This window comes from Buteo buteo, chromosome 13 (genome assembly GCF_964188355.1).
Source record: "Buteo buteo chromosome 13, bButBut1.hap1.1, whole genome shotgun sequence".
NCBI lineage: Eukaryota > Metazoa > Chordata > Aves > Accipitriformes > Accipitridae > Buteo > Buteo buteo.
In genome coordinates this window covers 12,021,894-12,033,068 of record NC_134183.1, presented here as the reverse complement: position 1 = coordinate 12,033,068, position 11,175 = coordinate 12,021,894, and the positions used below count along the sequence as shown (strand labels likewise).

General features: G+C 64.5%; 3 protein-coding genes across 3 annotated transcripts; 1 reads left to right on the top strand and 2 right to left on the bottom strand.

The window, feature by feature from the left end:
* LOC142038461 (gonadotropin-releasing hormone II receptor-like) lies at positions 1-2,346 on the top strand. Its single transcript, XM_075043904.1, has 4 exons — positions 1-43; positions 493-1,046; positions 1,489-1,693; positions 1,892-2,346. Exons 1-4 carry the CDS (start codon positions 1-3, stop codon positions 2,344-2,346), a joined length of 1,257 nt encoding a protein of 418 aa, XP_074900005.1.
* Positions 2,347-3,927: 1,581 nt separating this feature from the next.
* On the bottom strand, positions 3,928-6,758 carry TMED3 (transmembrane p24 trafficking protein 3). Its single transcript, XM_075043902.1, has 3 exons — positions 6,576-6,758; positions 5,891-6,139; positions 3,928-5,300 (listed from the first exon to the last, which is right to left on the bottom strand). The coding sequence occupies exons 1-3, from the start codon at positions 6,732-6,734 to the stop codon at positions 5,064-5,066; spliced, it is 645 nt and encodes a 214-aa protein (XP_074900003.1). The 5' UTR covers positions 6,735-6,758; the 3' UTR covers positions 3,928-5,063.
* Positions 6,759-9,227: 2,469 nt separating this feature from the next.
* Positions 9,228-10,823, bottom strand: ANKRD34C (ankyrin repeat domain 34C). Its single transcript, XM_075043901.1, has one exon. It carries the CDS (start codon positions 10,821-10,823, stop codon positions 9,228-9,230), a length of 1,596 nt encoding a protein of 531 aa, XP_074900002.1.
* Between the last annotated feature and the right edge of the window lie 352 nt (positions 10,824-11,175).

Genomic DNA, 11,175 nt, shown 5'->3' with positions numbered 1-11,175 from the left:
ATGGCCCAGCTGAGCGGTGCTGGGCAGGACACCCTGGCTGGAGGTGAGGTGGGTGGGGGGACCGGGGCACTTGGTCCCCTGAGGGCTCTGGCATCGGACCGGGAGGGTCTCCATCCCTGTGCAGGACCACAAGGGATGCTCTGGGGTGGAGAATGGATGGGCAGCAGGAATGGCCTGGGGTAGGTGGTGGGTTGGGGTCAGCTGCGACTGTCTCCCTCTGCCCTGCTTGGTGCCAAGGACCCCCGTAGCTCTATGGGGTGTGTGGGGGCTCTGGGGGCTGCTGGGGGCTCTGAAGGAGCAGCGGGGATGCAGAGAGCAGCTGAAGATGGGAACGCAGTGAGCTGGGGCAGGGGCTGTGGTGCAGCCCTGGGCAGGGAGCAGGGCTCCAGGGTACGGGACCTCCTATGCTGAGCATGACCTGTCCCCCCCAGAGCCCCCACCCCAGGGCCCCCTCTGGGCAGGCTGCCACTGCCTGTCTGCCTATTGCAGCAGGAAGGGGCCATCCGGACCCAGACCCTGCAGCGGGGAACGCCAGCGCGGAGCCCCCCAGCAGCCTGCCCCCCCCCCAGCTGGGCTGTGCCTGGAGTCCCCAGGCCGAGGGCAGCGAGGAGCCCCTGCGGCTGCCCACCTTCTCCCCCGCCGCTCAGGCCCGTGTGGCTGTCACCTTCGCCCTCTTCGTCCTCTCCGCCGGCTGCAACCTGGCGGTTCTGCGGGCGGCCGGGGGCCGGCGGGGCGGCCGGCGGTCCCACATCCGCCTGCTGCTGCTGCACCTGGCTGCTGCCGACCTGCTGGTGACGGTGGCGGTGATGCCGCTGGACGCCATCTGGAACATCACGTTGCAGTGGCGGGCAGGCGACCTGGCCTGCCGCCTCCTCATGTACCTCCGGCTGCTGGCCATGTACGCCTCTGCCTTCGTCACCGTCGTCATCAGCCTGGACCGGCAGGCTGCCATCCTGCGCCCGCTGGCCATCGCCCACGCCCGGAGGAGGAACCGCATCATGCTCTACGCTGCCTGGCTCCTCAGTGCAGGGCTCTCGGTGCCGCAGGTACCCGTCCCCAGGGCTCCTCTTCAGCCCCATGCCCCGTGGCAGATGCCCACCCAGCCCCTGTGACGGCTCCCAGGGTGCCTGGCTGCGCAGGCTGGGGTTGCTCCCAGGGCTGGTGCTGCCACGAGCCCTGCGGGATGGGGATGGAGAGGGCTTGGAGGAGAGGCAGCCCAGCCGGGCAGCAAAAGAGGGACTGTGGCAGTGTGCCCCCTGCACCCAGCTCTGCCCCCCTCCCCGCTGTGCACCCTAGCCCCCTGGGAGCGGGGAGTGGAGCTGGTGCAGGGGCAACTGCGGCTCCTGCTCCCGCTGGCAGGGTCTGACCCTGTGGCTCCAGTGGTCCCTGGCTCGGGACTCTGGTGCCCTGCCTTCGGGAGGCGCAGAGCCCCCGTCACCCTGCGGCCCCAGCGAAGAGGCCACCATCCCACCTCTGCTCTGTCTCCAGCTGTTCCTCTTCCACACGGTCACCCTCCGCTCCCCGCACAACTTCACCCAGTGCACCACGCTGGGCAGCTTCCCCCAGCCCTGGCACGAGACCCTCTACAACATGCTTGGCTTCGCCTGCCTCTTCCTGCTGCCGCTGCTCATCATGATCTGCTGCTACGCACGCATCCTCCTGGAGATCTCCCGGCGCATGGGCTCCAGCCTCTGTGAGTGCCTGGGCATCAGCCTGCCATGTCCCCGTGCCCAGGGGGCTTTGCAGGGACCCCGGGGTGAAGAGAGAAGGGGGGAAGCCTGGCTGGGGCTGTGTGGGGAACCCCCAGCCCTCCTTCAGAGCATGGGGTCCCTGTCCCAGCCAGGCCACTAAGCATCCCCCACTCACGGGCTGTGCCCCCCGCCCCCCCCAGTCTCATCCCAGGACGTGTCGCTGCGGTGCTCCAGGAACAACATCCCGCGGGCACGGCTGCGCATGCTGAAGATGAGCCTGGTCATCGTCTCCTCCTTCATCCTCTGCTGGACCCCCTACTACCTGCTGGGGCTGTGGTACTGGTTCTGCCCACGGATCATGGAGAAGAGGGTCTCGCCGGCCCTCACCCACATCCTCTTCATCTTTGGCCTCTTCAATGCATGCCTGGACCCCATCACCTATGGGCTCTTCACCATCCCCTTCCGGAGGCGCTGGGGCTGCCCCTGCGGGCATGGCACCGAGCCCCAGCCGCCCTCCCCAGTCACCGGCTCCTTCCACTGCTCGGGGTCCTCCCTGCCACCCAAGCGGGGTGTCCCAGCGGGGCAGGAGCAGCCGATGCCCGCTGGGCTGGGGCTGCCCGCTGGGGCTGGCTCCTGCCAGAGCAGCTCCCTGTGAGCCGGGCATGGCCCTGTGCCCAGAGGGACGTCCTGGGGTGCTCAGCAGGCATCGAGGCTGTGGGCAGGAGGGGACTGGGAATGGGACAGTGAGGGCAGGACAGGTCTGGCAGGGACGGGGTTGCTGCCCCTCTCTTCTGGCACCCCAAAGTGCCTCTGTGGGTGGCAGGGCTGGCGTGGGTCACCCTGGTCCCCTCTCCCCTCTCTGCACCTGCCAAGCTCTGCACAGCCACTGGAGCAGAGCCCAGCACCACAATAAAGTGTCCCATGGCCACGTCCTGTCCTGCCCGCGTCCCCAGCTGTGAGCTGGGTTGGGGTCTCCAGAGCCAGCGCTGCTGGGGACAGGCTGGGCAGGAGCCCCAACCTGCTGGCTCTGGGGGGTGGCTGGTCTGGAGCCAGTCCTGGCTGCTCCTGCCCCTGCCATGGGGGCTGCCAGGGTCCCCAGGGACGGGCAGATCCAAGGGCATCCTGCGCATTGGCCAGGTCTGGGTGCTGCTCTCTCTGCAGTGGCTGCTGGGGCTGTTTGTCCCCCATGGGGCTCCTAGTCCCAGTGGGCCACAGGGCTGGTCCACACCAGTGGCACTGAGCTGGCAGCAGTCCCAGGGCGTCACGCTGCCTGCAGCAGCCTTGTCCCGCTCAAAACGGGAGCTCTTGGCTCCTGCCGAAGGTCGTTGCGAGGCACGGGGGCCCAGCTGCTGTCGGCTGTGCACAGCAACTGCCCCAAGGCCAGTGCTGCCGCAGGAGCTGGTGCAGCTGGCGGGGCCGGGAGAGGCTGGGGAGGTGGGGAGCGGGCTGGGGAGGTGGGGAGCGGGCTGGGGAGGTGGGGAGCAGCCCCAGCCTTGAGCAGGAGCTGTAGGTGCCTGGGCCCTTTGCTTCCCCCTGCACCCTGGAGCAGCCAGTCTGAGCCCTCCCCACGGCACGAGGAGCAATGCTGGAGGTGAGGGATGGCTTATGTGAACAGCTCTGGCATCCCCCTGGCCTCGGGGAAGGGTTACTGGCTGAGCTAGGGTTTGCTGAAGCCACAACTGAAGCAAGAGGCCAACGCCAGACGGCGTCTGCCTGGGGCTCCCCACTTTGCTGCCATGGGTCACTGGGCTCCCTCGTCCACTTTGGTCCCTGCTGCCAGGGAGGACCCAGACCTAGGGACTTGCCCATAGACCCGGGGAAGCCCCCGCTGATGATGCAGCCTCATGCATTAGCTGGCCACGTCAGCGAGGGGACTGCTGGGAGAGCTGCTCCTGCTAAGGGGGTCTCCCTGGCTCTGGCGCCCGGTCCTGTGCCAGAAGCACGCTCAGCCGGTGTGTGGCAGGGCTGCAGGCAGGCAGGCAGGAGGGGAGGGCTGCGGTAACTGGCTGCACCAAAATGTTTCTTCTTGGACAGGAGTCTGCCAAGGGCCAGGGGGGAGACTGGCATCTTCCCAGCAGGTGCCGAGCCCTTCCCTCCAGTGCTGGCAGGGGGTGAGCGCCCGATGAGGCAGGAACAGGCAGGGCCTCCTGCAGGCAGGGACAGCCAGCTCAGCAGTGGCCGTACCTGGCTGTCCATCCTGGGAGCAGTGCCCAATAACGGCAGCGCGAACCACGGTCGCAGGGGTTTATTACGAAGTGGCAAAGTAAAACGCCAGTGGTGCTGCTCCGGCTCCCGAGGAGCGATCCCGTGCCCGCTCAAGGGCTGGCGGTGGTGGCTGGTGCACTGGTCTCCCCAGGGCTCTCGCACAGGGTGGTCTCCCAAAGGGTCTTGTGGGGGTCTCTGTTTTGTGGAGGCTCCAGGGAACAGGGCTGCAGTCCCAGGGGCGTGGGGGTTCCTTGCTGCTGCTGCAGTGGCGATGGGGTTTCCTTGGCACAGGTGAGGCAGAGCTGTGCCCACTCCGGCTGTCTGCTGGGCACAGTGGGATGCGTAGGGTGGCCGAGTGGACTCGTGCAAGTATGAAAATACCATCTTGTACGGGGCATGCTGCTTGCTTTCAGGGCACAGGAGGGCCTGGGAAATGCTTCACTGTGAGGATGGGGGCTTGCAAAGCAATGGAAACCACCAAGCCAAAAGCCCCTGCTGAAACCTTGCCTCTGTTTTTGAGCCAGTGGCTCCTGGGACGCTGCTGCCGGCTTTGGCCCTGGCCTAGGGAAAAAAGGGGAGCTGTGCTCACCGCTCCTCTGCCTGCAGGCACAGAGCTTGCAGCCTGCAGGGCAGCTCTGCTCTGGGCTAACAGCACTTGGCTGGGGGCAGGAGTGCTCGGGAGGTGGGCGCTGGGTGGGTCGGTGTTGCCCCATCCCTTCGCCGGCCTGGGCAGAGCTCCCTGTCCCGCTGGGTGTGCGTGGGCAGTGTGTGGCCTTGCTGGATGCCGGGCTGCACCTTGCAGTCACATCGGGCTCTGAAGGTGCCTCAGGCATCAGACAAGGGACCAGAGTGTTGATGCCAAACCCCAGCGCACCCAACTGCTTCCCTGGTGGAGCTGGCGAGTGGGGACAGACTGGCTGGGTGAGGGGACAGGGCCGCAGGGCAGGCGAAAGCAAAGCGGGAGGTGATGTTGGGGGGATTGGCTGGGGGTTGCCCCTGCCTGGGTGACCATTTTCCACCTGGCTCAGCAGTGTCACATCATCCCCTGCTCCCCCCCAGCCACCTCCCCACTGCAGCACCTTGTGAAAAACAGAGGTAAACCGTGACCCAGGAGAATGCTGCCTGCCCGCTCCCCCCGCGCAGTTTGGGCACAGAACGGCTGCGGCTCTAGGTGCTGGCCCCGCTGCTGCCGGGTCTCTTCTCGGTGAAGAAGCTTTTGAGCAGCATCACTTGCCCAATGCTGACCACAAAGAGGATGAGGGTTTCCCCAACCGACCAGTATGAGACCCGGCCGTTGAGGTCTTCGGCTCTGCTCCGGTCCTGTGCTTCCCGCAGGCGGTAGTGAGTCTGGGAGTCGATCACTGTGTTCAGAGCCTCGTGGATGGTGACACAGGCGGACTCCATCTAGGGAGACAAGCACAGTCCGTTGCTCCTGATGTGGCACAGCGCAGGCCCGGCGCTCGCGGGAGGGAGCTGAGGACGGTGCTGGGGCACCCGAGAGCAGGACAGCAGCGCCCTGTGCTGCTGGGTCTCTGCCAGCCCCAACCCGAGAGTGGTTCTGCTCGAAGGAGCAATGCTGGAGACTGTCCGGCGGAGGGAGCCTGCTGTGAGCACCAGGGCACAACCGAGAGCCCTGCCAAGGTGCTGGAGGCCAAGAGCAGGGTCTGGGTCCCAGCCCAGGGTGCAGCCATCCCTGTGGGCTCACGCCAAGGGATGGAAAAGCCTTGCTGCACTTCCCTTGTGCGGGACGGAAACTGGGTGCTCAGGCCAGGGGAGGTTCAGACCCAGAGCAGCCCTCCCCATCCCTCTCTGCCCGTGCCACTGGGAGGAGGATGTGGCCTGCATGTGGCAGGGCGGTTGGCTGGTGGTTAGCACTTCTGCATTCGGCAGACGGAGAAGGGGATGAGCCCCCAACTGCCGTCCTGTGGGGCCGTTTGGCCGCAAGTGGGAGCTGTGGCGGGACCTTCCTCCCGCGGCAGCGTGCAGTGACCCACCTGTGTCAGGGCGGTGACGCGGTTGCTCATGTCGGGCAGGATCGGTGGCTCGTCGCCCACCTGGAAGTCGAAGTAGATGGTTTTGTGGGAGAAGGTGGAGAACTCATTGCTGAAGCAGAAGGTGTAGACGCCCTTGACTTCGGTACGGTGCGGGAAGCTGTCGTACTGCTTCTTGGTTTCCTTGTAGATCGTCCTGCCGTTGGGGTCCTCCACGTAGCAATCCACGTCGTAGTGTCCCCCGGTGATCACCTGCGCAAGGAGACGCAGGCAGCACCTGCCGAACCACATGCCGAGAGCCTCCCGCCCTGCCGGGAGCAGCTCTGCGTGGCCCCACGCCGGCGTGCGCAGCCGTGCCCACGGCTGACCGCCACGGGACAGGGGCCCAGCCCGGGGGACCCCGTGGGGAAGCTGCGCCCCACGGTGCCAGCAGCTCCCGTGGGGTGCCCGGCCAGGGGGACGGCCCTGATGGCCCGGGTCAGGGGTTCCCGTGGCCGCTGTGGGCACGTCCCGGTCCCGGCTCCAAGGAGGGCACTGCGGGGCCCGGGGCCAGGGCTGGGACCGTCTCCCGGTGCGGTCCGGGGGGGGAGCCGGGGGGATGCGGGGAAGAGGCGCTGCGGCAGGGTCCGGGGGTAGGGTCCGGGGGCGATGGGCACAAGCAGGAGCAGGGCTGCGGGCAGGGCAGTACCTGGTAGTCCAGCGTGAACTTGAGGCCGCGCTCCAGCTCCTGGTGGAAGCACTGCTTGGCGCTGTCGGGCAGCTCGAAGGTCAGCTCGGTGCCGCCGGCCCGCAGCGCGCACAGCAGCACGGCCAGCACCCGCATCCCGGCCCGCATCCCGGCCCGCATCCCACGGCTCCAGCCCCGCTCCTGGCCCGCCCCGCCCCGCCTGACGTGGCGCCCGCCCGGCACCGGCACCGGCGGCGCTTCCGCTGGGGGCGGCTCCGGGCGGGGCCGGGCTGCGGCAGCCCCGCCCCCCCCCCCCCCGGGCCCGCCGCGCCTCCGGGACCGGGAACCCCCGGGCCCCCCGAGCGGAGGATGGCCGGGGCCGCGGGACCGCAGGCAGCGGCTCTCGGCCCAACGCTGAGCTCTTTATTAATGCAGCGATGATATAAAAAGCCTGGTACTGTTGCATGACGTCACCCTCCCACACCTGCCTGCTCACACCTATGCGCGTACGCAGGCGCTTAAATAAATGCATCGAAATATTCCCCCTAGAGAAGCACTGCTCACACGCCCCGGTCCAATGCACAGAATGCGGGAAGCTCCTAAGAGGTGACCCACATTCTGCAGGCACCCAACCTCTGATTGCTGGCTAAAGGCGTCAAACGCTGCTTAAAAAAAAGACAAACGCAACATATCGGAATATTTAGAAACGAACAGAAAACATGAGCAACGGGATTTAAAAATCCACACTCTAAAATACGAGACAAACATCACTGTTATAGGGAAAATATGCCTGAAATTCAATCTATAAGACATTTGACCTACAGAGAGTATAAACTTTAAGGCTGTAAAAATATAAGCCCACTTTTGCTCTAAACAGCATATTTAAATCTCAGATGCACTGTCAGAGAACATTCTTGTGCAGTTAAAACGAAAACACGGTGCTGCTTTGTGCAGGAACTGTGCAAAGTTTTGCAACAGCCTGGAGCAAGGTGGATAATGCCCTGGGCAAGGAACCGGCTCTTTGCCAGCAGTTTTGGAAGGATGGATGGAAGCATGTGCTGGGCTGATTGAGGCAAGGGCAGAATCCGACATCAGTCCCGGCGGGGTGAGACTGCTGCCACTCGCTTGTCAAAGTGACGCCGACTGTGCAGTGGGCGTCAGGACACGTGAGACTTCATTGAATAAACCCACGGGAGTCGTTCTCGCTTGGCCTCAGATGGGTGGCACGATGTTCAGGGTGGGCTGCAGATCCGAAACACTCGCCGAGTCACCAGCACAGGGCTGTGGGCTGTTTCCTCTTCGCAGCTGGCTCCGTGTGGTGGGTTTGGCTGACTGATGGCAGCTCCGGCACACATCCAGCTCATAGTCCCAGCTAAGCACGGGGTGAGGAGTGCTCCCCACTGCCGGCTGGTGCCTGGCTGGGGCCAGGGCCGTGGGAGTGGGAGGGGGCTGGCGGTGTGCGGTCTTGCTGCCCTGATGCTGCAAAGCTGCCACATGCTGCTGGTGGAGGCCCCGTCCTGCGGCAGGGTGCTGCATGGCCCTGTCTGTGGGGCTGGGCACCCAGGTCCCTGTGCACAGGGAAGGAATCGCAGTCGCACCCCCACATCCAGCCATGCAGACGTGTTTGCTGGCTTGGACTCACGCCGCATCAGGATGGTGCTGTGCAGAGAGCTGCTGCAGACACCGATGCCATGCAGAGCCATCCTGCGGCTGCCTCCTCCTCCTGCCTGCGTGCGGCTCAGCTCTGCTTCGGTCCCAGAGGATAGTTGTTGCAGCGTGGTCAGCAGGAGAGAGGAGCCTGGCTGCGGTGCTGTGCCTGCAGCTTTCCCCTGCTGGGGTGAACCCCTGACGCTCACCACGTGCCATCCTTGGCAACTTGGCATCCTTGCTCCCCCATCGCTGGCAGAATCTTCCCACGTAAACAAGCTGGGAGTGCTCCCTGCCCAGGAATTCAGTGCTTGGAGTTGCTCATTGTGGTGGGAAATGCCCTTGAACCTTGGTTGTTTCAGAGACAGAGACAAACCTGTTCCAGATCCGGGCCCACTGAAGCACCGGGTTGCAGCAGTAGTGGGATTAGCTCAGCCTCTGGAGTTTCAAAGTGCTTGGAAATCTCTGAGGTGGAGAATTGTCTCCCTCTCCAGCACAGTGAGGGTATCAATACATTCAATTGCTAGGGAGGGGTGTTTCTGTCCAACCTCGCACAGCATTAAGCTCCTTTCCTTCCTGGTAGGCACTTCACAAACACATTAGCCCCACGGCTCACCGGCGTGGGGCTCCAGATGGGTTTCTGTGTCAGAATGAGCGGGATGGAAGAAAAGCAGATTGTAAATAACAAGGAATAACTGAACTGCAGGCAGGAGCCTTTGTGTGAAGCCTGACCGTCTCAGATGGTCTGGGATTGATCTCTCAGGTAGTTGCTCCTGGGGTAAGATCCAGAAGTGAATAAAGAGTACAAGAGAGACTTCAGCTGCTTGGGCTGGATGCTCAGGCTCTCCTTACAGCTCTGGCATGTGGGAACAGGAACCTCCTGATTCAGGCCCTGGGCACAGGTCTGACCCCCACGGCTGCCAGTGCTTCTCCAGGGCCAAGTCACCGCTCTGTGCGGGAACCATCACGTTTCTGCACGGAGAGCACTGGTTTGGTAACCTTCCTGGGAAGCAAATGGTGACATGGTTACTGGGCCACTATTTCCTCAAAATCAGAGAGCTGCCGCATCTGCTCCGCTTGCATGGAGTGTCTCCGGAGAAGCTTCCTTTTGGCTCTCAAGTCGCCCCGTCTGGGCGAGCTGGGAGCGATGGGTACCAGGGACTTAAAGCAGGCAGCAAGCGGAGAGGAGGCTTTGCTGTTGGAGCCAATGTCGGGGATCGGGGGGTTGGGATTCACATTCAGGGGGGGCAGATATCCCGGCCTCGTGTGGGAGATGTGGTCCAGCAGCAGGGTCCCGGACCCTCGCCTCTCCAGCAAGCCGGGCGGTCGGTGCCGGACGGTCGCAGGCGATGTGCCGGCCATGCTGTCCAGGGACTCCCGTGAGCCATCCAGCAAGGCCAGGTGGGAACCGCTGAGCTTCCTCCTCTCTGACGGCACCTTCCCCGCCTCGGTCAGGCCAGGGACACTGGAGACCTGGTGGTCGCAGTCGTAGTGCTCGGCGCTCAGCCTCCGCCAGTGCAGCGTGTCCATTGCTGTGGCCGAGCCGGCAACAGTGGAGCCGACGCTCTCCGGCTCTTCGGGGACTGTGCCTCTTCGGGGCAGGCGCTGGTGGGCGGCCTGGCTCTTCTCGTAGGCTGCTTTCCTCGCCAGTGGCCCAGGGGCTGGCGGTGTCCTCAGAGCCTGCTCGTCTACCGGGGGGAAGAGAGAGGGGTCCTTGCTCTTGCTGCTGCCACTCCAGGCAAGAGGAGCCTTTTTGGAGAGCGAGAGGTCGCCGATGCCCATGATCACCTCGTCGTCTGCGCAGACCCGCGTGTCGTCGTGGTGTGTGGAGGCCGCCAGCACTGAGGGTGCGACCAGACCCCATGGCTCTGACCGTAGCCGTTTCAGCTGGGGCAGGCGGGCTCTCCTGGCTGCGCCGGCTCTCTGGCCCGGGGAGGGTGGCTCGTCGGCAGACCTGGCAGAGGGGCTGTCCCCAGGGTGCGACGGGAGTGGGCCGAAGTTGCCGCTCTCCTTCTCAGCAGGGGAAGGTGCCGAGCCAGGATTTTTCAAGTGGGTGCTGGAGGGTGCTGTGCATGCCTCAGGGGGGGCCTTCTCCTTGAACTCCAGCGAGGGGGGAACGTTCAGGTACTGCTTGGCAGTCTTGGTGCCAGAGGCCGACTTGTCCATAGTGATAATGATCACCTCCTTCCCTTTGGCTTTGCAGGCGTTCAGGAGGTGCTGCAGCACATCCTTGTCATCGGCATTGATGGCGTGGACCAGAGCTGATGCTCCTGAGTGGTCCTCCAGGCTGGGGTCTGCCCCATTCTCCAGCAGCAGGGACACCACATCCCCCCCGGCGCCGCGGATGCAGGCATGCATGAGGGCTGTTTTCCCAGACTTGTCCTGGATGTTGGGGTCAGCTCTGTTGTCCAGCAGGTACTTCACCATCTTGGCCTTGTTAATGCTCTGCTGGTCGACATGCTTGGTGATGCAGGCCACCATCAGGGCGGTCTCCCCTTTCTCGTTGCTCTCATTGATGTAAGCCCCCCCTTCAAGCAGTAGCCGGGTCAGCCGGAGCCGGCCGAGCCACACTGCCTTTAGGAGGGAGTTCCCCCCCATCTCCAGCTCCGTCACCTCATCCATGGCACTGGCCGCTGCTCACTGATGGGCAAAGACAGCGACAGCCAGCAGCTGTGGAAGGAACCGTGAAGGAGAGGTGAGGCTTGCTCCTCAGCCCTAGCTCTTGCCTGTGCCCGGCCTTCCCGGGAGTGTCACGCTCTTGGCACTGCTCCACATCCCACTACCTCTCTGACCACATCCACCCCACCCTGTGGCACTAGGAGCCCCCCAGATCCACCCCCCCTGCCCGTGTGCAGCCCCACAGTCCCCCTGCACACAGGGTCTCCTGCCCCGAGGGGTGCTCGGGGGGCACGGCAGGTGAGCAGCAGCAGGAGGAAAGGCTTGCTCTCCTCAGGGATCTCCTGGGGAGAAAGAG